At 41.2% G+C, this 27,873-nt stretch overlaps 1 protein-coding gene and 1 non-coding gene across 2 annotated transcripts in view; both read left to right on the plus strand.

Annotated features, from left to right (window-relative positions):
* The first annotated feature begins 2,392 nt into the window (after window positions 1-2,392).
* RPS7 (ribosomal protein S7) overlaps window positions 2,393-27,873 on the plus strand; it is a 254,090-nt gene continuing 228,609 nt past the window's right edge. The window contains exons 1-3 of the mRNA XM_044070449.1: window positions 2,393-2,452; window positions 3,304-3,385; window positions 22,340-22,411. Of these exons, the coding sequence (XP_043926384.1) occupies window positions 3,311-3,385; window positions 22,340-22,411 (147 nt within the window). The 5' untranslated portion in view covers window positions 2,393-2,452; window positions 3,304-3,310. The remainder of the gene's footprint in view (window positions 2,453-3,303; window positions 3,386-22,339; window positions 22,412-27,873) is intronic.
* LOC122802328 lies at window positions 22,846-23,066 on the plus strand. The gene has a single exon (XR_006364916.1). It is a non-coding gene; the product is annotated as a small nucleolar RNA SNORA73 family (small nucleolar RNA).

The raw sequence follows: 27,873 nt of genomic DNA on the forward strand, positions 1-27,873 counted from the left end.
CCATTACTATTCACTATTTTCACCAACAGACTACACACCTCCACACTGCATGCATCACTTATATAGTACGTAGATGACTCCACCTTAATCTGCTCAGCCCCATCCCTAACCACTCTTCAAAACCTTACCCAGGAATCCTTTAACTCCATTGAAAAATGGATTACAGATATCCAACTGATTCTTAACCCCAACAAGACCAAACTACTCCTATTCACCCCAAACAAATACAGACCCACACCCCATTCTTTCACAGTCACTTCCAAAAATGGCACCACATTTTCCCCCTCCCAACATACAAAACTCCTTGGCACTGAAATAGATAAAGATCTTCACTTCGATGTCCATATCTCCCAAACCATTAAGAAAATACATAAAAAATTAGGAACCCTGTATAAACACAAACTCTTCCTAACAGACCAAGCACGGGTCACCCTAGCCCAAACCCACCTTCTGTCTACCCTAATGTATGCATCTCCAATCCTAACCCACATTAGGAAAACAGACATGAACAAACTAGAGTCATGTTACAATAAAATTGCTAAATTCGCCAATAACTCTGCTTTTCGTAGCCATCATTGCCTTGTTCTAAAAGAACTACAGTGGTTAGAACTTCCTCATTTAATTAGTTACCACCAACTAGTCCTCACCTATAACATCCTAAACAATCCCAAGACTCCAGCCCTGAACCAACTACTTAACCAATACTCAGCAAACTGTCCACTCCGCTCATCCAACAAAACCCTTTTGTGTATAACTCAAGCCAACAACACTGCAGGTAAAGCTCTTTTCTCTCATACCATATCAAAAATGTGGAATAAGCTCCCCCAGAATATTTCCTCAGCACCTTCTATCTCACTCTTCAAAAAAAATCACTCAAATCACACCTCTTGCATTCCTGGCTCTGTCCTTGCATCACATAAATGCTTTTCTGCTCTCCTCAAATACTTCCTACCTTCCTCTATATTCTGCTTACTGTCTCTATATTACAGTACTAACAACTCCTCAAAACTGCCATACAGGGCCTTCCTCTGGTCACACTTAAACTTGCTTAGCACAAGATATTGTCTTTTACACTGTCATGTCTCTGATGATTGTATTGTTACAATGGAGTCCTTTTTGTTTAGTTGGAACAAACCACTAATTGTGTTCTTGCATGAAAAATCTTGTATTGTAAAAATTCCCACTGTACATATAGTTTAATAGTGGAGCTTGACTCCGCTGTAAATGGACCTCGCTCCAGTCGGACTTTCCCCGGTCAACAAATGTAAAATAAATAAATAGTACTATACAACTGTTGTTTCAGCGAACGGTGCCTAAATAACAAGTGTTCCGAGTTTCAGAGTATGTTAAAATAAAAATGTTCACAATAAAATGTTGCTCTTTAAAAGACAACAACAGCACTCATGGGAACAGAAAGCTTGCAAATGGAAAGGGGTTCAGGATCAACTGTAGTACCTCGCAGTAAGTTCTGCGCAGCTTTGGCCGTGTCGTCATTAATTGGCACGCCAAATGGGCGGGGATATCCAGGAAGACTAACAGGCATGCAAATTTGCATGTCACGTTGAGTAAACTGCTAAATATTCAGTATCACAACGAAACTTCATCCTATGATAAATTCTTACTTTTTCTCCATTATCGCACCCGCTTGTGAGGGCGCTGTACCCCCGTCGCTTCCTTACAAGCACATGTCCTTAAAGCCGTTAAAATATAATACTATCGTTTAGAGAAATGGTATGAACTCTGCCTGACTGAAATGTGACTTACTGCAAGCATTTTAGTTTTATGTATAAAACATTTTCTTTTATGTCCCTGAGGGTTGGGTTGTTTTCGGCACAGATGCTGAATATTAATTAACGTCCAGTGCGCACACATACTGCTGCTGCCAACACAGGGCTGGAGGCGTGTTTTGCTACTGCGCATCTTGTGAGGCACTACACTTGGAGATTACCCAGAAGACTGTAACCCTACCCAACTACAAATGCACAAGTAAATTAACAGATATGTCTTTGTATTTTTGTAAAAATAAGAGGCAACGACACAGAATACTATGTTCCAGTACAAAATTATCACTTGTAGGGAAACTGTTGTAAATACCAAAGTCAGTAGGAAATAAGAAATAATGGAATTTGGAATACGATGCACTATGTTTTATATAATTCCCGACATTCTGAAGAGGAATCAATCACCAAAAAGTGACAGTGTAGAGTAGGAAGGATCAAAATACAACTGAAAACACCCATTAGCAATCAAAGCAGCATAATTAGAATATTTACAAATATTTATAATAAGCTGACATTCACAATAACGCGATTCAAAATAAATACTACATATTTTACATAGCAGTTGTTACTCCGGTTAAAAGTATAACTTCCCGGCATTCCTTAGTTGCGGAACAAGTTCTTAACGTAACCTCGCGAGAATTCTTTCTCTTTCTAGGCCGTCTTCAGCCACGGTAATTTGCTTTAGTTTGCTTTTTCTGTTTAGTATTATAAAAAATACTTACGAAAATAAGTTTTTCTGATCACGATTTTAGTTATGTTTTTTGTTTAACTTTTGGATTGTTTAGATTCATATAATTTTGATGCTGGATGGTTGTCGCTGATTATGCAGTCATTAGTTTTAGCTGTAGAAGATGGTGTAAATGTTTGGGGCCCATGTGCAGATGTTATTTTCTAATGGTGTATTTTGTCTAGATTTGTATTTAGTTAAATGAAGAAAATTTCATAGGTAGTAGTGCTTAATGTTTCTAACGGTGTACTACTAGTAGAATTAAGCAGTTTCTTATTGGTGTAAATTAAAAGTTGTGCGCCATAGTAAGGGGTCTATATGCAAGTGTTTTATTTTTGTCATTATTTACTTTACATGCAAATACCGTTTTTGTGATTATGTTTATGGTGTATGATGGGCTTTGTATTGGAACACTGAGCATCACGCATGTAAGTGTGCTTAGCTGTGTAAGCAAAGTTTTGAAATGAGGACTATTATGCTAACTGCTTGTGGTTTTCTTCTCATTGTACCTATTTTGTTTATTTTTTTCAAACTTTGTGAATGATCTGCAGGAATGTTTAGGTTTGTAAATGGCTTAAACTTTCTGACAGATACACGTCGAGAAAGCTATGATTGTGTTAATGGTTGGGTAGAAGGGCAGTAAATCGGGATATCTTGCTTGTATGTGAAGTTTCAGTGGAATAATAGTCGGGCTTTGTGTTGTTCTGTAGCTAAGCTTTATAATTCAGATTGTGGGTTAGTGTGCGGTAGGTATATTAATGTTACTTGTAATATTTTCCTTATTTTTATTTACAGATAGGCCATGTTTAGTTCTAGTGCGAAGATTGTGAAGCCTAACGGCGAAAAGCCAGATGAGTTCGAATCTGGCATCTCGCAGGTAAGCTTTCAGTTCTTTTTTGGTAGGAAGGGCACTTGCGTTATGAATCTAAAATTTAGAAATGTTATGTTTCGTACAGACTGGCTAGATGTAACGCTTTTAAAGTGTGGGGGTAAGTTTTTGGGATTGGCTGTGAAACTTTTTATGAACTCTTTCTGAGAGACTTAGGACGCTTGTCTCTGCAGTGCTGTGTTGGGTATCTTTGTGAAGTTTGGCAAAGTTTGCGTTATGGGAAGCATTTTTTCCCCTTGTATGAAGTTGCTCCTTGGGGTTTGTTTTCTGATTGATTGGTATGTTCAACACCCGTTCCCTGTTTTTGCTTTTTGCGTGCCACGGTATTCTCCGATGCTGCATTGTAGTGCCCGATGGCAAAGAATCTGGTGTGTGCTTAGCTTTAGACTTGTAAGAGCTGCTAGCAACACGTATGTTCAGATAGATACGGATAGGTTCCTTCCCATGAGGGATTTTTCATTGTGACACGTGGCTTTGCAGATGGCTGTCAGCTTTTAATTGGCTTTAGTTTATTCGTGTTCATTTTTCCAGTTGACATTTGATTATATACTGAAATTTAAGGGCATCTGTTCAAAAGTGGCTGTCAGCTTTTATTTAGTTTTATGGTCATTTTTTCACGGTTGAAATTTGATTTTTTTTTTTATACTGAAATCGGTGGACTGGGGTGATTTTAAAGGATATCTGTTCAAAGGTGTGGGTCTTTCCACCCGTTTTTGTCTCACGTGTGGCTATGAAGTTATGCTTGGTGAAAGTGATCTCCTGTAAATACTCTAGCTCTTTCCCCTTGCCAAGTGATGGTCTGTGTAGGTTTTTCTTTCTCTACACTTAAGTCTTGTTAAATTGTTTTCTGTATTTCGCATACACATTTCTGCTTGGTATGTTGCCTCCACAGTTTTGTTTTTACTGTCTTTAGTCCACTGGTCATTTTGTGCATGAATGGGCGTGGCTAGCATGATAAGCTTAATGTCTGTAGTATGCAAATGATGTATGATTGGCATGTCATGCAGATATGTCTGTGACATCATGCATACATTGCTTGCTGGTTAACGCACAATGATTTCTGAGTGTTCATGAGATCGTATGTTGTGGTTAGGGATGATATTTTTGGCCAGGAAACAAATTCATACAACTGAGGTGTCTGTGAAGAGTCATAAGTGTTGTTTAAAACACAATCAAGTGTGTCTGATCATCTCCATGGTAGTCGGTGCATTAAGTTTAATGTGGTTGTATGCAAGTGGTTTGTACCATATTTTTGTAACCTTAAAGTATCTTCACATTATCTAATTTTATTACAGAAATTGACATGACTGGGTTCTGTTGAAAAGCTTTTAAGGACACCACCCTCTCACTTAAAACATTTACAACCACCACAACAACAGTGATGTTGCAGTATGTGAAATGTTAAAATTGGTGAAATCCATTATACAATACAGTAAATCTGCTTGTCGCATGCTAGGAGGATGAATATTCACGCGGATTAGTGTGTTCATGCATTTAGTAAATCACCTGGTTTTGTGTGTTTTGGTGGGGTTTGGACAAACCTTGCTACTGCACGTCTGGTGGGTCAAGACGGTAAAAGCTTCCTCCACCATAAGAGTGATTTTAAACGGGTACTTGCCAACATCACACATTCAATGTTTGTGTTCTGCTGGTCCTGGTCGTCTTTTGAAGTAGCTCCATTAGTTAGGGCTGTGGGTGTCTTGAAAGTTGCTTATTAGTGCTTTGTGGAAAGACCTAGTGGCAGATACTTAAGTAATTGGGGAAACTTCATATTGTCAAAATCGTGCACTTGTGGGCAAATGAAAATATACTTAACTGGGTTTGTGAGGTTGGAATATGAATCACTTTATTTGTAACTTACATTTTAGATAACATCTTTAACACCGTGATGGTCCGTCGTGTGTGTGTGTGTGTGTGTTTTGTTGCAGTTGTCTTAAAGAATAATATGGGCAGCCTGGAGGTTAGAGCTGGGTTACTGACTTGGTTATCGCTACCTTTTTATTTCTTTTAATTTAATACTTGGAGAAATGAGTAAACAAAAATGTTTTGACAGTTTCCACGTTTCCCTTTTATTAGATGGCTGTGAATCTTGGACCACTTGTTGCTGGCAGACATTGAGGGTGAAATGCAGGTCTGCAGGCATCTTAAATCTATGTGGGCTTTTTTGTTCAAACGTAATGGACAGACTTAAGTGCCAGTAAGCTTTTCCTAAACAAAAGTGAGAGTCATATGCTTTCTGTTGGAGTGGATTTTGGGAAGATTGAAGAGTACTTTGAACACCCAGATTTTGTTGTCTCTAATTCCTGCATATTCACAGTCACCATTTTCCAGAGATTTAATGTGTAAAATGCTGGGTGTACAATCTGTCACAAATGTGTACAGTTTACAGTAAGTAAAGCCTGTAGGAAAGGGGATGTCTGTGGTTGTAAAAACGTGGTTTTTGGTGGTTGGTCCTGAAAAGAACTAAAACTTGCATGCATTTGGTAGCTGAATTGGAGGAGTGTAGAAGCAGGTCCTAGTCTGTAACTTACAAATGTACATGGGTCTTAATCGGATGCACCCCAGGGTTTTGTGTTGTGTACTTGATCACCGGCTGTTTTGTGCAGGATGGGTGTGGCCAGAGTGATTGACATGACTAATGCCTGTGATGGGGTATTTAACTGATTGGCCTACCATGCAGATTTTCCACTGACATCATGCATACATTGGTTTCTTTCTGAAGTAAGGTGGTTTCAAAATAGTATTGCACAACTTTGTCTATATTCGTGTGTTTGTGCTTGTCTAGCCTTGTAACACACTTTATCTATCCAGTAGTTTGTCTGTGACTGGAGCATTGTGCAGTCTGTTTACTCTTCCTCAGTGTAGTGCTGTCTCTGAGTTGGTACATTGAAGTATGGGGGGGTGCAGGGGGTGTGCCCCCCTGCGAAAGCAAGGAAAACAGTAATGTAAGTGTGCGCATCACCAGTACTGCCCTGTCGCTGTTTACCTTTTAGACCAGTGTTTTACCAGTGAAATATGTAAGGCCATTCTTGTACTGGGTAACACACAAGTCAACTTTACAACTCTGATTGGACTGGTAGCGGTCTACAAACTGGCGAGCGGACCTTTTTACTGTCCAATAACACATACCTTAGAAATTGCGTTCAGATAGGTATATTTGCAAGTCTTTTCTTTAACTTTATTCAAGTGATTTCTGTAAATACCTAATTTTGCATGAGTGTCCTTCCTCATCATGTGGATGTGAACCACATCATATTGGCTATTCAGAGTACAGATAGACATATTTTGGCAAAGTAGTAGTGAATAATAGCCTAGTTAGTGTTTTGTGTGTGTATGTATCTAATGTATTTACACACAGGTTTTGTGTATGTGTACATACAGTGCATATGACAAGTGTACACACACCCCTGTTTAAATGGCAAGTTTTTGTGATGTATTAAAGACCACAGATAATTTCAGAATGTTTTTCACCTTTAATGTGGCCTATAACCTGTACAATTCAACTGAAAAACACATTTGTTGGTAGAAAAAAATATATAAATAAGCTGGTTGTATAAGTGTGCACACTCTAAGTAATACTTTGAAGGAGCACTTGATTTAATTACTGCATTCAGTCTTGGATACACACCTGCCACCAGAGACTGATTAACCCCAAATAAAGTTCAGCTGTCCTACTAGGATTTTCCTGACATTTACTCAGTTGCCTGCTATAGCAAAAAACACGGTTTAGAGTTTACAAAGCATCAAAGGGATCTCATTGTTGAAAGTATCAGTCAGGAGAAGGGTACAAAATAATTTCCACAGCATTGGTAGTGAGGGTCGGAACTTTGAATGTTGGCAGTATGACTGGTATAGGGAGAGAGCTAGCTGATATGATGGACAGAAGGAAGGTTAGTGTATTGTGTGTGCAAGAGACCAGATGGAAGGGGAGTAAGGCTGGGTGTATCGGATGTGGGTTCAAATTGTTTTATTGTGTGGATGGGAGGAGAAATGGCATAGGAGTTATTCTGAAGGAACAGTATGCTGAGTGTTGTGGAGGTGAAGAGTGTCGGATAGTGATGTTTATGAAGCTGGAAATTGATGGTGTAATGATGAATGTTGTTAGTGCGTATGCTCCCCAAGTTGGGTGTGCAATGGATGAGAGAGAAATTTTGGAGTGAATTGGATGAAGTGGTGATGACTGTACCCAAGGGTAAGAGTGGTGATTGGAGCAGATTTCAATGGGCATGTTGGTGAAGGGAACAGAGGGGATGAGGAAGTGATGTGTAGGTATGGTGTTAAAGGAATGCAGAAGGTCAGATGGTAGTGGATTTTGCGAAAAGGATGGACATGGCTGTGGTGAATTTTAACGAGGGAGGAGCATAGGGTGACATACAAGAGTGGAGGAAGATGCACACAGATTGATTATATCTTGTGTAGGAGGGCCAGTTTGAAGGAGATTGGAGACTGTAAAGTGGTGACCGGAGAAAGTGTAGTTGGGCAGCATAGGATAGTGGTTTGTAGGATGACGTTGATCAAGAAGAGGAGTGTGAGGGCAGCACCAAGGATCAAATGGTGGAAATTGGAAAAGGGTAATTGTGAAGTGGAGTTCAGGGATGAGTTGAGGCAGGAGTTAAGGCAGGCACTGGGTGGCAGTGAAGTTACCAACTAGCTGGGTAACTACAGCAGAGCTAGTAAGGGAGACAGCTAGAAGGGTGCTTAGTATCACATCTGGACAGAGGAAGGATGACAAGGAGACGTGGTGGAATGAGGAAGTACAGGAGAGTACACCGAGAAAGAGGTTGGCAAAGAAGAAGTTGGATTGTCAGAGATGAAGAAAGTAGACAGGAATACAAAGAGATTGGATGCATGTCAGAGAGGTATTGAAGGATAAGGCATGTGAAGAGTTGTATGAAAGGTTGGACACTAAGGAGGGAGAAAAGGACCTGTATCTATTTGCTAGACAGAGGGACTGAGCTAGGAAAGATGTGCAGCAGGTGTGGGTGATGAAGGATAATGAGGGAAACGTGCAAGCGAGGAGAGTGTCTTGAGGAGATGGAAAGTACTTTGAGGAGTTGGTGAATGAAGAGAATGGGAGGGAGAAGAAGGTTGGATGATGTAGGGATAGTGAATCATGAAGTACAATGGATTGGCAAGGAGGAAGTAAGGATATGAAGAGTGAAGAATGGGAAGGCTGGCCCAGATGACATACCTGTGGAAGCATGGAGGTGTTTAGGTGAAGTGGCAGTGGAGTTTTTAATCGGGTTGTTTAATGAAATCTTGGAAAGTGAGAGGATGCCTGAGGAAGTGTTTTGGTACCGATTTTGTTTTAAGAATAAGGGTGATGTGCAGAGCTGTAGTAACTACAGAGGTATTAAATTGAGCAGTCACAGCATGAAGTTATGGGAAAGAGTAGTTGAAGCAAGGTTAAGAAGGGACGTGATGATTAGTGATCAGCAGTATGGTTTCATGCCAGGAAAGAGCACTACAGATGTGATCTTTACTCAGTGTTGATGGAGAAGTATAGAGAATGTCGGAAGGAATTGCATTGTGTTTTTGTAGACTTAGAGAAAGCATATGACAGGGTACCTAGAGAGGAGTTGTGGTATTGTATGAGGAAGTCAGGAGTGTCAAAAGTATGCAAGAGTGGTACAGGATATGTACGAGGGTGGTGTGACAGCGATGAGGTCTGCGGTGGGAGTGACGGATGTGTTTTAAGGTGGAGGTGCGGTTACATCAAGGATCTGCTCTGAGCCCTTTCTTATTTGCAATGGTGATGGGACAGGTTGCCAGATGAGATCAGACAGGAGTCTCCGTGGACTATGATGTTTGCAGATGACGTGATTCTGTAGTGAGTGTAGGGAACAGGTGGAGAAGACCCTGGAGAGATGGAGATATGCTCTAGAGAGAAGAGGAATGAAGGTCAGCAGGACTAAGACATTGTGTGTGAATGAGAGGATAGAGGAATGGTGAGGATGCAAGGAGTAGAGGTGGCGAAGGTGGATGAGTTTAAATACTTTGGGTCAATAGTTCAGATTAGCGGTGAGTGTGGAAGAGAGGTGAAGGAAAGTACAGGCAGGCAGGATGGAGGAGTGTCAGGAGTGATTTGTGACAGACGAGTACCTGTAAGAGTGAAAGGGGAAGGACTACAAGAGGGTAGTGAGACCAGCTATGTTATATGGGTCGGAGACAGTGGCATTGACAAAAAGGCAGGAGTTTGAGCTGGATGTGGCAGAATTAAAGATGTTAAGATTTGCACTGGGTGTTACGAGGGTGGACAGGATTAAGAAAGTATATTAAGAGGGTCAGCCCAGGTTGGAAGGTTTGGAGACAAAGCCAGAGAGGCACTATTACATTGGTTTGGACATGTGCTGAGGAGGGATACAGAGTATATTGGGGAAAAAGATGCTAAGGATGAAGCTACCAGGTAATGGGGAAAAGAGGAAGGCCTAAGATAAAGATAAGGTTTATGGATGTGGTGAGAGAGGACATGCTGGTGGTTGGTGTGACAGAGCAAGATGTAGAGGACCGGAAGAAGTGGAAACAGGATCTGCTGTGGCGATGATGATGATTTATACCATGGAACACAATAAAGACAGTCATCAAAAAGTGGAGAAAATATGGTACAACTGATGTAAAGAACTGGACATCCCTTCAAAATTGATGGAAAAGACCTAGATGAAAACTGGCCAGGGAGGCTGCCAAGAGACCTAGAGCAATACTGAAGGAGCTGCATGAAGTACTGGTTGTGTACTACATGTGATAATCTCCCATATTCTCCATGTGTCTGGGCTGTGGGGTAGGGTTGCAAGGCAGAAGACCCTTTTTTTTTTTTTTTTTTTTTTTTTGCACGGAAAAACATCCAGGTCAACTTAAAATTTGCAAAACATTACATAAATCTCCAAAGAGCATGTGGGGAAAATGTGTTTATGGTCCTGAGGCCAAGGTCAAACTTTTTAGCCACAATTCCAAAAGGTACGTTTGGCGCAAAAACATCACTCGGCATCGCCAAAATAACACCACCCCCATGGTGAAGCAAGGTGGTGGTGGTGGTAATTTCAAGTTTTCGGGTTGCTTTTCTTCGGCTGGAACTGGGGCCTTAGTCAAGGTGGGGTGAATTACCTGTTCCAAATACCAGTTACTTTGGGCCAAAATCTTCAGGCGTCTGCTAGAAAGCCGAAGATGAAAAGAGGTTTCACTTTTCAGCACAACAGTGATCCCAAGTATACGTCCAAATCAACAAAAGAATGGCTTTGCCAAAAGAAAATTAAACTTTTGGAATGGCCCAGCCAGAGCCCAGACCTAAATCCAATAGAATCTGTGGGTTGACCTGAAGACTAGGTGCTCCTGCAGTCTGATGGATTTTGCAAGGAAGAGTGTGTAAATATTGCCAAGTCAAGATCTGCCATGCTGGTAGACTCCTACCCAAGAAGACTGAATGTTGTAATTAAAAGGTGCTTCAAAGTGTTTAAGGGTGTGCACAGTGATGCAACCAGCTATTTAATTTTCCTCCCAACAGATTTGTTTTTCAATTGTACATGTTATAGGTCCCATTTAAAGGTGGGAAAAGCTAAGTGATTTATTGTGGTCTTATTTTTTTTATATCCCAAAAACCTGGCATTTTAACAGGGGTGCGTATACTTTTTATCTAGTGTCTACTTCAGTAGATCTCTCTCCAGATATGGATATAGGTATACAGGTGTCTACGTATAGGTGTAGATGGGTCTATTTCAGTAGACTGACAGCTTACTTACCGGATACCCAGTTGCCCCAGACAAGACTGACCATTCACGAGAGGTAAGTAACTGCTTGGTCATACCAATGAAAATTAAAGTAAAACTAACCCCCCCCCCCCCCAACTAAATATACCAACTCTGAGAATGCCCTTTACCCCTGTGGTAGTGCAAAGTTCAACAGGATGGCCAAGCTGTTACCTAGCATGAAACGCCGTTTTTTCGGGTGTCTTGTCTTGTAGTCTTTGGCAACTGGGTATCTGGTAAGTGAACTGTCTGTTTACTGAAGTAAACATGTATAATAGCAACTATTAAAACGCACAATGTTTTAAGATCTGCCATACTTAAAAATGTTAATCATTTAGTGTTAATAGTAAATCTAACTTTGTTTTTCCTCCAGTAATATATCCTTTAATGAATTAAAATGGCATGTGTAATTTGGGTATTGTAGGAAACACTGCATCTGTCCCCGTTTTAAATATGCATTAGTGATGTTCAAGTGGTTAGACCTCCACAGTGGTGTGGTTGAAAGTATTAAATGGGCAGTGGTTTTGGTAAGGTGTAATTGAAAGTATTAAATGGGCAGTGGTTTTGGTAAGGTGTAATTGAAGTGTCCCAGCATATTAGTAAGCAGCAACAGCAAGCCACAGCCTAGGAAGGGTATGGTGAAAATGATCTTGACCTGGTCCTAATTTGTTACTGTTTAACAGTTCTTTAAGTAGCCAGTTTAAAGTTTTCCACAGTCTAGTGAAAATTGTGTCAAGGAAGTAATCTGTATAGTGTAATGGAGCTCATTATTTATATGCTTTCTAGGTAAACTTAATCAGCGAATTGGCAGTGGCGGCCAACAGTTTAGCCCTGCTATGCCTGCCTTCATGCTTATGTGGAACTTTTTATTATTTTGCTTAACTGGGCAGGTGCACTGATCCAAAGAATCCTTTCTGACAAGACATAGGCCATAAGGCTTGGTTTGGGGTCGTATTCAAGCCAATTGATGTGTAGAGGGACACCTGTTGAGTATCTGCCTCCGTTGTGTGACTTAAAGGGTTTGAATAAAGTGCAAACCAGTGGTGAATTTGAATGTTTTGGGGTTGCTGGATTTAATCTCTCAACTGGCTTTGTAAAAACACTCAATGTAGTGGTAACACTGCTTCCGGGTTTTAGTTATTCACAGCTGAGGCTGTAGAATCATTGCCTTGCACAGCTTGCAGTCAATTTATATAATTTTAGTAGTTTGGGGTATCCTTTACTTGTGATTCTTGGGGAAACATTTTGTCACTGGTTTGGAAAGCAAAAATGTTCTATGCAGTTTTTGTTTAGTAATGTCAGGATAGTTGACACAAATGTGCTTAACTTAGAGACTTGGGCATTCCATTTTTTCCTCTCTTTGATTTTGTATGTGTTGTATGGCATTGCAGCTTTATCAGCAAGCCTAATTATTGTGCACTTGCTGTTTTAAAACATTTGCTAATGATAACCACCTTTATTAAATTGATACCAAAGGCATAGGCGGACATTAACAGATTTAAATATAATGTACATTGCAGGTTCTTTGTTACTGTCAAAAGTCAACATTACAGAATGGCTGAATTCCTGCCTTCCCTTCAACCTAATTTCCTCCTGAACATTATTCTGCATATGTTGTTTCCGTTTACTTCTGTGCAGTTTTTTCTTTCCCTTTGCTAATGTTCACTCTCAACAGTATTCTCTTGTAATATTAGGTACATTTTCCATTAACTTTTTTTTTTTGGCAGCCAACAGAATTGAAACTCAAGGTCTTACTATGTCTAGGCAATTGAGATTTTGCACACCAGCTTTGAGTAATTTCCTTACTGTTTACTGTTGTATTTTTGAAATTTCATTGGCCAACCGGTCACAATGTCTACCTGAAATGCCAAATATGGTTCCTCAAAAAAAGCGGCTAAGTCTAAGCCTGAATGTCAACACCCATAGTTTGATGCATTTGACATAGGAGATGATGTAATTCACCCATGTTATGCATCCTAGCGTTCTGTTACATTGTACAGCACATTTAATTCACTATTGCAGGGGGGCAACCCTCCCTGCACCCCCCACGCACCCACTGTGAATTATATATACCAACTCCAAGATTGCACTACAGTGAGGAAGTGGGTTAATTCCCTGCTCCTCACCGAACTGCGATCTCCACTCACAAGTCTGAAGTAAAGTAATCTGAGTACACTACCCATTCGCTGTAGCATATTCCATGTCTGGTTTGGCATTTTGCCTCCTGGAAAACTGCCTTTTGACTAGCCCATTCCTGACCAACTGCCATTCGAAAATAGAATGGCTGTAAGGAAGGGTTTATTATTGTATCGCCCAGTATTTCCGATGGAGTACTCCTGTAGGGATTGTTTAAAATTTGCCATCTTAACTATACTTGCAAAAGTATGTTCCCAGTTGTCTTTTTTTTTTTTCCATTTTGCTGTCTGCCTGAGGGGAATAATTTGACTGCTCGGGCTGGAAAAGAAAGATCTATGGAAACTCTTCCAAGCAAAGATCTTAAGCCTTTTGTAACCCCACCCCCCATTCATTCTGTTCTAGATTCGGCTAAAAATTGAGAGCAGATATTTCACTTAATCTCCCTATAACTTAACTTTCTCTTTGCCCTGTAGTCCTGAGATCATTGCCTAGTAGGGAAGGCAACCCAGATGTATTGGCCTCATCCTGCTATTACCTTTCCTGCTTGAATGACTTGCTCTCAATGTCATGGTTACTTTTTGACAGGCTTTTCCAGTGAATTCCAGTCCCCTCTTGTCTGTTTTTTCTATAGCACTGCTTGCAGTCATCCCTTTTGGCAATAACCTCCTTTTTTATGTTTTTGTATTGGCTTAGTTCTTGGAATATTTTCTGTTACTTCTGAATGTAATTTTTTGCTTGGTTATTCTCGTAAGGATCTGCACCCAAAATCCTGCTTTCTTAAACTTCCCCTTGCTTCATCATCCGTTTCCACTCTTGAATTGCAACCATCTGATTTTGTTGCTACATTTTTAATGGTGTAGCTCTAAAATATTTTCGAATTAAATAAACCTAAGCCACCTTATTCTATTGGGATTTTGTATGCCATTTTGATGCACTTTGCTTTTGTGTACAACTTTTGTCTTGATTAGTGCCTGGTTATTGGAATATAGTAGGCATTATTTTTTTGTTCTGGCAGTCTCACTTGGTACTGGATCCCTGCCCGCAATGCACTTGGAGGTTCCCTGCAAAGCTGGTGGTAACTGTCTGTTTATTCACATCTTTTTATGCATTGCAAATAGCTTTTCCAGGAGCGGCAGTGTTGTATTATGTGGTCACACTGTAGCTTCTCTTATGGCAGTATTGCATGGTGTCTTGCTTATGTCATAGATGCACTTTAGTCTCTTTTGATGTCCTTAAACTCACTGCTGCAGTTGCGTCTTTTGGCTTTTTCCCAGTTAGGGGTCGCCACAGCGGAACTCCAGTCTGCTAATGATTGGCAGATTTTTACGTGCCGAGTTGCCAGCCCTGATGCACAACCTTCAACGAAGATATGCCCATTCACGCGTGTCTCCATGCAGAAGACGCTCTAGTTAAGAATCTAACCGGAGAGTGTCTTACTGTGAGGTGACAATGCTACTGCAGCACCACCGCCGCAGTATATATTCACTGCTGCGGTATTCCTTACTAATGGGATTCCCTGCTGTGAAGCTCTCTGGCCAGTTTGCAAAAGTCCTGTATTTTTTTTTTTTTTAAGGAACTCTGAATGTCACCTGTGCACTTCTCGTGTAAGGTAGAGCATAAAGAATGTTCAGGAGTACCATCCTGAGAACTTCTTTGCTGCCAGTCTGAACGTTGTTTTAACTGCCAGTCTGTTGCATTCATCCATTTTTTTCTGCTTGTCTACCTTTAACTCCTCCATTAGCTTCTAGATTTGAGGCTAATCCGTTTCTTAAAGGTGTTCTTAATAGTAGACTTCCCAGGAAGCCCCCCCCCGATCTTAATTTTTATTCTGGAAAAGTTGAGTCTGGCTCCTTTGAGCCTGTTTTGGCTCTTACTTCTGCCAGACTGGTGTCAGAGTTGCAAGCCCTTATGGCTTGTCCACTTTTTTGATATTTTGTGATAGGGTATCCTTGCCTACTAATCCTCCTTTCATGCCCAAGGTGGTTTGAGTTGTCACTTAATCAGTCTATTAATTTGCCTGCTTTTTTTTTTTTCCCCCTCCGGAATCTTGACAATGAGAGGGTGCTGCATACCATAGATGTGCATAGACTGCTCAGTCTGACCTGTTTTTCATCCTAGGTCCGGCTGTTTCCAAGCAAACTGTTTCCACTTGGATTTCAAAGGCTGCGTAGGCAGGTGACTTTCAGCATATCTTAAAGCAGTGGTAGACTTTTGTAAACTGGCCGGATTGATGGCTTCACGGCAGGGAATCCCCATTGGTAAGGTGTACTGCAGCAGTGAAAGCAAAGACATCTACCATTGTAAGATTTTACACAACTGCACTTTGAGTTTATTTTTAGTATTGCTGGTGGTGGTGCCTGTTTTGTCCTATTAATGCCATGTTTCTTGGAATCTGTGCTATTTAAACTTCTTAGTCGAATGCCATTGGTCCACTCTGCTCTTAAGCTATCCAGTTAACTTTTCCATGTGGCCTTCAGTGGGCTTTGATTTAAATCAAACTTCTACTGTGGGTCTTGTAACTGTAATATCTCTGTTTACTTCAACTGTTGGAATAATCTTTTGTATTCAGAAAAGTGGTTCTGGAAAGATCATGCTAAGCTTGTTTTCTTACACACAGAGTGGACTGCTTTCTTTAAAGGTCTGTGTTCTGCTTTCATTTTTGTGTGCATGCATTATCCAAGAACTTTGGGAGGTTGAAGCAGAATAATTGCAAGCTATCGGACTTTGAGTTTAGAGTCCTACATTTTAAGGCAGTCAGTAATGCAAAGCTGTTTTTGTGGGCTGGTAGAACTTCATTTGAAGATGTTTACTCCCTAGGTACAAACAGGGTTAATATAGTGCGTACTATTTTTAACTAAGAATTTGTTGAAGTAGCTTTTGATGGGTGTTGGACATGTGAGCTTGAAAACCCCCCTCCCCCAGTCACCTTTTATTGCTGCCATTATATTGAACTGTGGTAGACTGTTGGCGTAGACGGGGCTTTATCTCTCTGTTGTGGTGATTGTTGAATTGTAATCTTGTACTGGGATTATTTACATTGGTATTTTAATGTGGGAAATGTGTAGCTCTTAAGAGCCTAATGTAAAAAAAATTCCAATTTAACATTCCCCAAAATGTGATTACCCATTCTTTATTACCACTTGTGTTTTGCTACAAGTCTGTGGGGGTATACAATTTTCTGTGCAAATTCATTCAAAAATCCTGCCTCTTCTGGACTCTTAAGGCATTTGCAAGGTTCATTTCTTAACCTTATCTGCTTTTAATTTGTGGTTGTCATGGAGGTGGAGTAGTTTTTATGCTAATCTTGTTTCTCCTTTTACTTCTGAAAACCCTACCAGAGCGGATTTCTTTTTGTCTGTAAACTACATTCCAAGACTTTCACTTTCGGTCTTTTTCATCTTGTTTGCCGCTCCTATATTGGTTCATTTGCTAACTTAAAAGCTTTTTCCTATTTTCTGCACCCTTGCTACCAAGTATACTTAAAGATTTTATTGTTTTCTCTGTCCTCTCACTGGTTTAGTTTCTGCATTTGGTTCAATCCAAGCTCCTAGTTTCTATTGCATTACCCCCCACGTCATAATCTTCCTTTACACTTTTTGATGTGTAACCTGGTGCATGAATTGAGCCTTGTGTAGTTCTAAAGTGCCCTTAGAAACTGGGGACTTTTGAGAGGGGGTTATCCTACAGTTTCTGGTTTAAGTCTGTAATAAAAAAAAAAAAAAAAAAAAAAAATACACCTGGTCTGCAAGACCAAATAGTTTTTGAGTATCTTACCAGTTAGTCCTTGAAATTATCTTTTGTCAGTGACAAAACAAGTGGTGAAAAAACAACAGTACCTGTTTTTTATATTTTCAAAATTCTGATCAGTAGCCCTTACACTTTGGCTCTTGTTTCCAACTTCTCAAATGTCTGTCTTCATTAACCTCTCTATTTTTTTCCTGTTTGGGAACACTAATGCCACCGCTGCTTAAGCCTCTGTCTAATGCTTTTACTGTAGACTTGCAGCACTTTGGTCACACCTTTGCCAATATCTCTACTAGTGTAGACATGAGCACTAAAATCATGATTTAAAAATTGGAAGTGTATCTACTTTTGGGTTGTGTAGAGATGTCTGGCCTACTTCATAGTCTGTTGTACTGTCTAGTGTGCGAGTGCTGCCCTTTGTACCACCCATGTCTCAAACTGATACTATCCTGAGGTTGTAGTGAAATGCTGCAGTGCAAAAGCTAGACCTTTTGCTTGAGCATTGATAGCATCCTATCATATGGTGTAGTTTGGTAGCAATATGAGCCCCATGGCCATTAGCCTAGTATCCTCCTGTGATCCTACGAATATTGAGGAGCAGCTCCAGTAAAACGGTAATGTAATCTAGCAAGCTGCACCACCCTTAGTATTTTAAATGAGGAAAATGTGGGGAATACTGTAGAACAAAAAATGCATCCCAAATGATAGGGTGTTCCCTCGTTTTGTACGTATGGGGGAGGATTGGGTTATCTTGAGTGACAATTACCCAGAATTGCAGCATGGCGCAAAAAGCCTTTGAATTTAAACAATGAACTTCCTACTTGTGAAAGCAAACAATTGAGAAGGTCTTGTCCAGAAACGAAGGAAAAGGTGAAGAGCTGATAGTGGGGTGGATTCTCTTATGGGAAGTGGAAAGAATGATATAAGCCTGGACAGGGGACATGGTTCACGTAATGGAAAAAGGTTGGAGACTGCCTGGATACTTCATAATGCAGTAAGTCTGGACTATCCAAATGGAAAGGGATGTGATAAGGGACATGATATGCAAAGTCAGGCAGGAGATCTCCTTCAGCAACACATAATGTGTTGCACCAATTGTAGTCAATAAAGGTGACTTCTCTGTAATGTTCAAAAACTGAGCAAGGGTTGTAGATCAAAGAAGCTTAGGCTAGCAGTAAAACTGCAGGAGGCTAGAAAGTATGAAGAGAGCTACTTGAGAGGAAGTATGGAACATTGGCTGTGAAAGGTACTACAGGGAGGTGCTTAGGATCAACCATTCAAATGCAGGGCAACAGTTCTTAAAACATTGGTAAAGGAGCTCACAACTTGGAGGCTGATATTTTAAAACTGCGTGTAAGTGCTGTTATAAACACAGAATAGGGAAAGTCTTGAGACATCTGTGTTAACTTCTGCTCTGCTTTAGTGGACATTCTGTATGGAACACAGATGTCGTAGGGCAGCAGTAAAAAATGTTAACACTTCAGATGTAATGGGTAGAATAATTTTTGTGGGGAGGAGTAAGTTATTGGGCTTGGTTCCCAAGTTGAAAAGCAGAATGTGGCGGCCCAAGTATATTGCACTGGTGCAAGCCTGAACTGTAAAGCCTTGAAGCTCAGGCATATAAAATAACCAAATACCCAAATGTCGAAAACAAAGAATGTTTAAGAATTATCTTTTGCCAGAGTATTGTCCATATCCAAAGTGGTGTAGGATTAAGAACAGTTGGAGATGCTGAAGGGTAAAAAGTGGGAAGTCTTGTCTTACCTCCTCCTCTAACATTTTCCCTAATTAAGAGGCAACTGCTGATTTCAGCACACTGCAAGGGGAGTGTGTGATAAAAGCAATTAAGGGAGCAACTCTACCTTTGGTCAGTGTAGCTCAGTGCGTGTACCTTTTAAGAAGCTATCCATGGACTTGCACAAGTGTATAAGTACTGGGCATGTGCAAGCTAGACTGCCATTTTTTAGTAAGCTGAGATGTAAGCATCTGTGTGTAAGGTCTGTCTGTTAATCAGGTCATTTGTATTTCGTGGTGCTGATATCCATCATGAGCATCTAAACGAAATGCCAGGTCTGCTTTATGTATGTTAGAAAGGGACGAGTGACCATCAAAGTCTGTGTGCCTATGTATAGCCCCCCCCTTTCAGGTGCAGTAGATAGTCAAAGTGGTCTGCATTAGTATTTAATTGAACACAGTGCCAGGATAAATTCTTTTGTGTAAAGAAATATGCTGTTTGGGGGATGGGGGTTTGGGTATAAGTTGCTACTTAATGTGTGCATCATTGGGGGTTGGGAAATGCCCATACAAGAATAAGTGGAAATAAGTATCCTGGTGTCAAAAGAGCTCTTGCAAGGAATAAGCTGTTGGTGCTTGGGAGTGTTGAACAGGCAAAACAAGCCCATAGTAGTGGGGGAAAATGAATAGGCAAAACAAGCCCATAGTAGTGGGGGAAAATTAAAAGGCAAGCTAACAACCAAGGCAGGGTCAGAGTGTGTATAACAGAAGTATAAGGCGGGTTGCAACATAACATTAGAAAAGGAAATGGTGTGCAAACAAGTACTGCTAACTAAGAAATGTAGAGATTGAGATGAGGGGGGAATAGGCAGGTAAGGAGAATTGAAGTAGACCTCTGGAAAATAAGTTAAGGATATATGTAGTTAGCTATGTAGTTTAGCTATGTGGGGCAGTGAAGTCCAAGGGGAAATAAGATTGCCTAAAGGCAGGAATGAAGTGCATTGGTTCCAGTAAGAATGAGTACAGATCCCTTTTACTGCTGTGGACAAACTCTCCTGTCAGTCCTCCTGCCTTCGAAAGGCAGGGTGTAAATAGGGATAAAGAGTGGAAGAGCTGAACTAAAGCAGATTACTGGTGCCAGGGAAGAGGAGCACCAACCAAAGCCATGACCTGTGTGTGGGAGAGTACACTGACCAGTGTCTCCACCATCTTGTGCACCTGGACATGCTCTCCTAACAGGAAGGGAGTTTAATATTTCTTAAGCCTGGCTCAAAACAGATTAGCACACCACAACATTGAAAAATTATTACTGTAAAATTGTGAAAGATTTCTGTCTGAGATGATCTTCTGACTTTAAAGAAAGCAAGGTGATGTGCAAGAAGGGAGGTTATTCTGTGGATTTTTGCCACAGAAGGTGGGAATGGAGTAGAAGAAAATGCTAGTAAAATTGAGCATTCGGATTATGGAGTGGTGTATAAAGATTGGAGAAAAGTAGTCTTTCGGGGGATGAGTTAGTATGCCATAGTGGAAGATGTGAGAGCACGGGTCTGCAGTTTAAGGGTGATGCGGAGATGCTTTAAGTGGAGAGATGGTAATACTGATTCTCTAAAAGGTAGCAAATAAGCATGAGAGCTTTGGGCTATTTTTTCCCTGTTAAATACAATGGAAGGAATCACCAGGAATAAAGGTTGTGTTACCCATATCAAACTGAACGTATCAAGCGGTAAGACTTTTTAGTCAAAGGTGGACAGCTGCTGGGAGGGTGTCTACCTTGTAAAGAAAAGAAAGGGTCATCTCTTGTGTATGGCTTGTGTACTAGTGTATGTGCACATATGGATTGCATGGTGTTGCAGTAAGCAGCATTTACTTCAGCAAGAAATTCTCCATTATGATTTTTTGGCTGTAGGTGCTTTACAGTAAGACACAGAGTATGCTGTTAAGTCTTGTATCAAGGAATTGGTGAGATGTGATAACAAATGTGTAAGGAGCAAAGAAAAGTAAAATAGAGGGGTTTATTGTATTGTAGGAAGGGCAAGGGTAATGGCCCTTTTTGTTTGAAAGTTTAGACCCAGTTCTGTGTTCACTATTTTTTAAGGTTGTCTTTATTCTCCTTACCACTTTTTTTGTCCCTCCTTGCCATAATTATTAGCCTGAGCCCAATGTCCTATCTTTGCTAAGACTGCCAACTTAACTGCTTGTGCTCTCCCAGACCACCTGTTTAACCCCTTCCTTTGTGACAATATGGTTTGGTCTGGGGTGGGTGTATTGTGAGGAAGTCTTTGAGCTGCTAATTGAATCCATGTCACGTTGAGGACTTTTTCTATGCCAACTGGAGTGGCCTCCTACCGTTGAAGTCCCATTGCTTTGTGTGGGTGAACCTATGCCAATGGCTTGCGTAATCGCACCCACCAAGCATCAATTACTTTTCTATAATCACCTTTTCAGATAGTTTCTTAATGAGTTAGTTTGCTGCTGCTTCCTTTCCTCTTTCTTATGAAGCTGTTTTGGCGGTGTGTAGTTTGTAAGATGTATTTTCCCCTGCATCCTTAAGTCCTCTGAGAAGATTCTTGACTGCTTCTGTATTGGTCCCCTCTGGCAGTCAAATCCATTTTCAGCAAAATCACTCCTTATGGGGGTGTATGCTTAATTTTATTACTCATCTTGAGTCTTTTGTTGTACTTGCATGGTTTCTGTCTCGCCCATCAAGGGTGTCACTGCTTCTGTTTATTAGTAGTTCTCTCATTTTTCAATTGCTACTTGGTAGTGTAACCTTTTTTTTTTTTGTTTCCCTGTTGTCTGCACTGGTAATGCTGACTGCTGACACGGCAAAACAAGGAAACTCAAAAAGAGCGAATACCAAACAGTCTTCCCTTGAGATTATACAGAATCAGATTTTTGCTGTTAATCTGAGACTGCAGTTTTCTGAGAAACGGCAGTCTGTCCTGATACAGCAGTCTTTTTGATATTTAGTCTCCTCACCATGTCATGGTTACCTCTTTACATGTTTCTCTCCTTGACTGGGTGGATTTCAGGATGACTGGAATGTTGGCTGTGGCTCTAATTGGGAGAATCTGGGCAGTTCTGGCATCATGGTTGTTTATTTTTTTGGAACTTTGTGCATTGGCCTGGCCGTTTAAATAATTTCACCATACCTGTTGGTCTAAAGTCAAAGTGACTGGAAAGGGATATGTTGTTGAAGGCTGCTTCTGCTTGATTGCCAATTTTACATTCTGGGATTTGCTTACCATCTTGTTTCACAAATGGGTCACGCAAACTGCAGTGCATAGTGAAGTGACCTTGCTTTAACAGCTGTTTAAAGTACCCATTGTATTGTGGTTTGAACACTTTGTTCAGTAGCTCAAGTAAGTTTTCTGTACCAGTCAAGGCAAATGGCATGTATGCAGTGGGTGGAGGTGCGGTGAAATGGGTATTTTTAAGCTAGATTTTCATAATGTGAAATTGTTCAGTGACTTTCAGGCTAGGTTTCAAGTGCATTTTGGATCCAGTTTACTTGTAAAATGTTGAGACGCACTTTTTGATAGCCAGTCAGAATCGTCAGGTAATAGTGTTCCTTTATATATTTTTTTAGGCTCTACTTGAGTTGGAGATGAACTCTGACTTAAAGGCCCAGCTGAGGGAATTGAACATCACAGCTGCTAAGGTAAGTTAGAGGCAACACTCATTCCACTTATTAGCTGTGGTATTAGCTGCACAATTGGGGAGGTGTGCATGTCTTACTATGCACTACTAACTTCTTAGTGGCCTGAATTGTGGAAACTGGAGCATGAATATGTAGTTAGTGGGTCTGTTGAATTGACTGTGTTGTCTTTGTGTTTCTAGTACATTATCTGCTTGTTGCAGAATAATATGCTTTAATCTGCTGAAGACCCTCTTGATATTACACAAACCATGTTTGAAATAAAATGCTTCTGTGACTCATTTTTGTTTTGAAGTTTGGCACTACCATTTACTGGTAGCTTATAATTGACTCCAGTTTTGATTTTCATTCATAAGTCTTGTCATTAGGAGTTTCATTTTTCTGAACTGCTTCATTGTTTGTGTGGTATTTAGTGTGTTTTTTGAAAAATTGAGTATCCAACGTGGACATCCATTAGAAGTTGCTTTCTTATGGCCCTGTCCATGTGGCTTATGGAAGCGTAGCACTGAGTGCCATGACGTATACTTCATTTCACACCGTTGGAGAGCATATTTGTCCCCAGTCTTTGGGCCAGTGTGGGCAACAATCCTGTATATTCCTATAACTTCTCAGAGTCCTTGGACAATTACTGAGGAGACAAACCATGCAGGATACACAATTTAGAATTTGAAACTTGTAACCCTCTGTGGTCCATTGTGTTAGTGTTTAGTCCAGATTTGCTTGGAAATCCTGATGTGTGTGTTGACTGTGTATCATAATACAGTTGAAAATAAACCACTGGCATTTGTTGGGCTTGTCAGAATGGTGGAAAGGAGGTGTTTAATTATTGTGAGCATTAAGGTAGTGTGCAGCTCCTCCCTCACCTTGTAGTAGACTTCAGAAATCCAAAAGCAGATTTAAAGAACTGGAGACTTAGTATTTTAAACCTAATTGTCTTTGACTGGCTCCCCTTCAGACCTTTGCAGAAACTGTTACTACTGGATGGTGCTGCCTTAGTTGAAGAAAACGCTTCTGCACTGTATGTGGCTAAAACGGTCTAATCACTGCTCAACTCGGCAGTTTAAGCATTTCTCTTGTACCATATTGGCAAAGCCTTAGTTATCTAAGGTGGGATAAAATTTCAGGAAGCTGGTGGCATTCCAGGAATTGCCCCAGAGTAAGTTGGACGTGTGGTCATACTGTTGCAGATTATCAAATAGGTTCATAGGTAGGTATTAGGCTATCTGCCTGAAGGCATTTACAAGTCTCGCCGGCATGTGTTGGCTTTCGTCGCCTCCTTAGATTAGTTCCCTGTGCCTCTGTCCAGCAGAGCCATTGAAGTGATCCATGGGATAAACTTTCCGTTTCCCATCCATTCGTCAAGGTTTCTCTTTATGTTTAGCGAGGAGCTCTGCCTAATGTAGATTGGAATCTTGTTCCAGAGCATGGGAAGTTTCTGGGATGGGAATCTATCCCTCCAGCATGTCCTATTTATTGTGGTGAGGTTTGGATCCCTGGAGCGCGTGGCTCGAGGGGGATATGTTTTCTTTAGGTGGAGCATGTCCCATCAATTCTGGGTTTGACATGGCCTTGTATGTCAGGCAGAGATCACCTCTGAGTAGGCGGTATGCAACTTGAATACAGATGAAGTTTCTTCAGTCGAGCTGCATAGGGCATCTGCTTGAGGCCAGTGATCCTCTTGGTGAGGAACTTTTGTGGTCTTTTCAGTTGTTGCAGGTGTCTTGTTGGGGCGTTGTATTCTTTGATGGGTTTGAGTGATGCATAGAGGAGCCCAGTGACCCTTTCGATCTGGATGCAAACCCTTTTGTGATTAGGTGGGCCCCACAAGATTTTCTAACCATTTTGGCAATGTGATTATCAAAGGAGGGGTTACTATCTACTTGGGTCCATAGATCCCTTATTACGTCTTCCGTATTTAGGGGGCTACCACCTATGTGGTAGTTTGTGGGTACTTTGCTTTTTCTAAAGGGGAGGACTATGCACTTTATGGCATTTAGTTTAGAGTCAGACCTAGCTCCTGCAACTCTTACTATGTGGGTTCTGTCAATGAACCAGTTGGCAACCCATCTCGTGACATAGGGGTTTATGTTCAGGCTGGTGAGCTTGTCTATATACCTGAGTGGGGAATGGTGTCGAAGGCCTTTGCGAGGTCTAGGTAGGCTTGTGGACCACCTTTCCCTCGTCCTGTAGCCTTGGTAACTGCCTCAAAGAAGTCTATCAGATTTAGGAGGCAGGATTTGCCCTTAAAGCCGAACTGGGTAGGGTTCAGTGTTTGGAGGTTTCCAGTGTCTCTGTTAATGAGATCCATGGTGATGTGCTCCATAGCTTTGCAGACCAAGCTGGTCAGGCTTATAGGACGATATTTCCCTTGGTCCGTTGTGGCTCCACCTTTGTGATGTGGAATAACTGTTGCTGTGCACGTAGCCAGTGGAGAGGCTGAGTTTAAACAGTGTGTTTAGGTGAGGGGTTAGTTCATCTTTGAGCGCGTGTAGGATGCAGCCTGGGACATTGATGCTGTGTTTTTGGCTTTGGGGAGGGCTGTTTTAACCTGAGTGTTTGATTTTTCAGGGGCACTACATTCTTTTGTTATAGTTATAAGCCCTTTTGGGGGTGAGAGAGGGGCAAAGTTTTGCACTGAACCTGTCTGCCAGGATGTTGGCTATATCGGTCTGTTCAGTGTATTTTGTGCCATTCTGCACCAACTCGAGCAGATCTGAGAATTGCCACTTATAGCTAGAGAATGCCTTGTGGTTAAGAATCTGTCATCTTTGGAGTCCATGGCAATTTTTCTTTCAACGCTAGCCTTGGATAATTTTGAGGTAATGTAGTTTCTTGCTGATACTGATCAGGGACGTCTTCCCTTCTTGGGATTTTACTCTCTCTTGCACTAGTTTCCTCCTATTGTATAGCTTGTTTATGGTAGGGGTCCACCAGGCTTGTTTCCTTTTCTTGGAGTGAGTCTCGGTTTTGTTTGGGATATCATGATGCATGCATTCTTGTAGGTGCCCGTAGAGTGCATTAGTAAGGGTTTTGCAGCTTGGACAGTGTTATCCTTTAGCATGGGGGCTTTGAAACTTCCCACCTCTGTCTTAAGTAACATGAAGTTTGCTTTTGAAAAGTTTTTCATGGTGGTTTCTTTGACCGGGCGTGGTGGCAGAATGTGGATTTCAAGAGTGATTAGTTTTATGGTCAGATCTAACCAGCGAGGGGTTGACCTCCAGTGTGGAACACCAGTTGCTAATGTTGGTGATGACCAGGTCCAATATATTGCCACCTCTGGTGGGGGTGTTGACAAGTTGATCCAAGGCATTTGAGTTTATAAATTCTAGGAAATGTTGGGCAAGGGAGTTCGTACTTCAGTAGTTCTCCCAGTTAATGTTTGGATAATTGAAATCACCCAATATCAGGGTGTTTGGTAGGACCTTTGTTTCCCAGTGTTTCCAGGAATGTGGAGTAGGGGTCCTGGGACATGGTGGGTGACCTGTAGCGAGCTATAATTTGAATAGCAGTTTTTTCCGGTGTTAGTTGCACGTGGATGATCTCTGAAGCATCGGGCTGTGCCACTAACCTGAAGGCGTGGGTATCCTTGATGAAAATGGATACTCTCCTGCCTTTTGTGTTTTGGTCTGGGTTTTGTGGCCGGAATGTGTGGTATGAGTTGTAGCCTGGTAGTGCTGGGGTGTTCTTTGGAGCCTTAAACCAGGTTTCTGTTACTGCACATATATCTCTATTCCATATTGAGGAGTGCCTCGAGTGCATGCATTTTGAGGTTTAGACTTCTGGCATTGTGCAGCATTACCCTCCGTTTTTTACTTGTTGTATTTACAGCAGTGGGTTTGTCTTTTGAGCCTTGCCTAAAAAAGGCACTATGGGGGTGGCAAGAGCCTTGGCCAGTATTTGAAAGCCTAAGGTTGACTGGTGCAAGCAGTCTCTAGCGAAGCAGTGTGTCTTGTCGAGCATGTCCTCCCAGGCTGACTGACACTGGATCCCCTTTGACACCAGAAGCTTAGCCAATTGTTAAAATTGATATTTTCTCTCTGCCGTGGTATCCTACTTGGTGAGGGCAGGATGCTACTTGGGGTCAGGGTCATACCAGCCTGGGCTATGTGATCAGAGAGCTTCTCCATGTAGTCCAGGGAGGTATGGCTCTGGTCATTCACACCAACATGGACAATGACCGTCATTTGTACTTGTTCTGGGGTGACCTGAATGCTTGTTATGTGGCAGATCCTGACACCTGACGGGCAACTAACAGTAGGTAACCTTCTCCTTGTTCAGCCTAGTGAGTGGGACTTAGTCAACCTATTACTAGTGCGTTGGGTATGTTATTTTGTCTTGAGGGCTGTGATTGTGTGGCACACTGGTTTTGTGAAGTATGTTTCATGGTTTGTGTTGGGGGGTGGAGGTTGCTTGGATGTCTGCTTTGGAGGTCTCTGTTGCTTTTGCAGATTTTTATTTAGAGCCTCGGAGTAGGTTTTTGTGTATTTGTGTGTTTTGCCAGTGCTGGTTTCTTAGGTCTATATGAGACTGGTGGTGTGATGCAAGTAATTCCCTTGTCCTCTTGACTGCCTGGTCTAGTCTTGGGTTGAGAGAGCTTAGCCTCCAGTTTGGTTGTATAATTGCATCTCTTGCATGTATTGCTGTTTGGTGGAAGGAGGAGGGGGTTGTCTGTGTACATGAGGCAATTGTAACATTGCCTCAAATTGCCCAGATTCACTAGTTGGACTGAAGAGTACAACTGAATCTGCCCTTTGGACATGCCTGGATAGGTACAGTGAACTGTTTTACTGATTTGGTTGATAAGGTCTAATAGAGAGCTTTGTCGTTCTCTACAGTATAGGGGGGTCTAGTGCTAAGGTTTATTAGTGCTTGCTACGAGTTTTGAGTAAGTGCCGGGATGAGAAGTAAATGGTTTTGAGTGCTTAAGTTGAAAGTTTGTCTAGTTCCAAGGGGAAAATAGAAGAGTAGACTTTGGAGCCAGGGATAGTTATACCCTAGCTAACTTGTGCTGCCCGGCATGCAAAACCTTGCAAATGTGGGTTTTATAGCAGGTAAATGAAAGAGATAGAAATGAGCCCAAAATGGCCAATAAACTACTAATTTCTGGGCTGAAACCACTCCTCCAGGGACAGGCTGCTCAAAGCTCCCTATCTCACAGTGAACAGAGAAACTTCTCTCTATCCAAGTAAGGTATGGGCAAGCACAGAAACTTGTAAGACAGCCCTGAATTCAGCACTAACCTGAAAACTGGACTAAACTAGCCTAGAAAGGCGGGAAAAACGGGTATATATTTTTTTCAGGGAATAAAGCAGATAGTTAGCCATTTCTGTGCATCTAAAGTGTTTATCTCACTTGAGTGTGTAGCCTACTGCAGTTAAACAGGTAATTTTAAACAGAAAAATGACTGTTAAAGTGCAAGCAGTAAACTAGAATATGTAGCTAAAACCAGCTTTTTAAATCACAAA

The sequence above is a fragment of the Protopterus annectens genome, chromosome 1.part0 (genome assembly GCF_019279795.1).
Source record: "Protopterus annectens isolate FY-2018-M chromosome 1.part0, PAN1.0, whole genome shotgun sequence".
Taxonomy (NCBI): Eukaryota; Metazoa; Chordata; order Ceratodontiformes; family Protopteridae; genus Protopterus; species Protopterus annectens.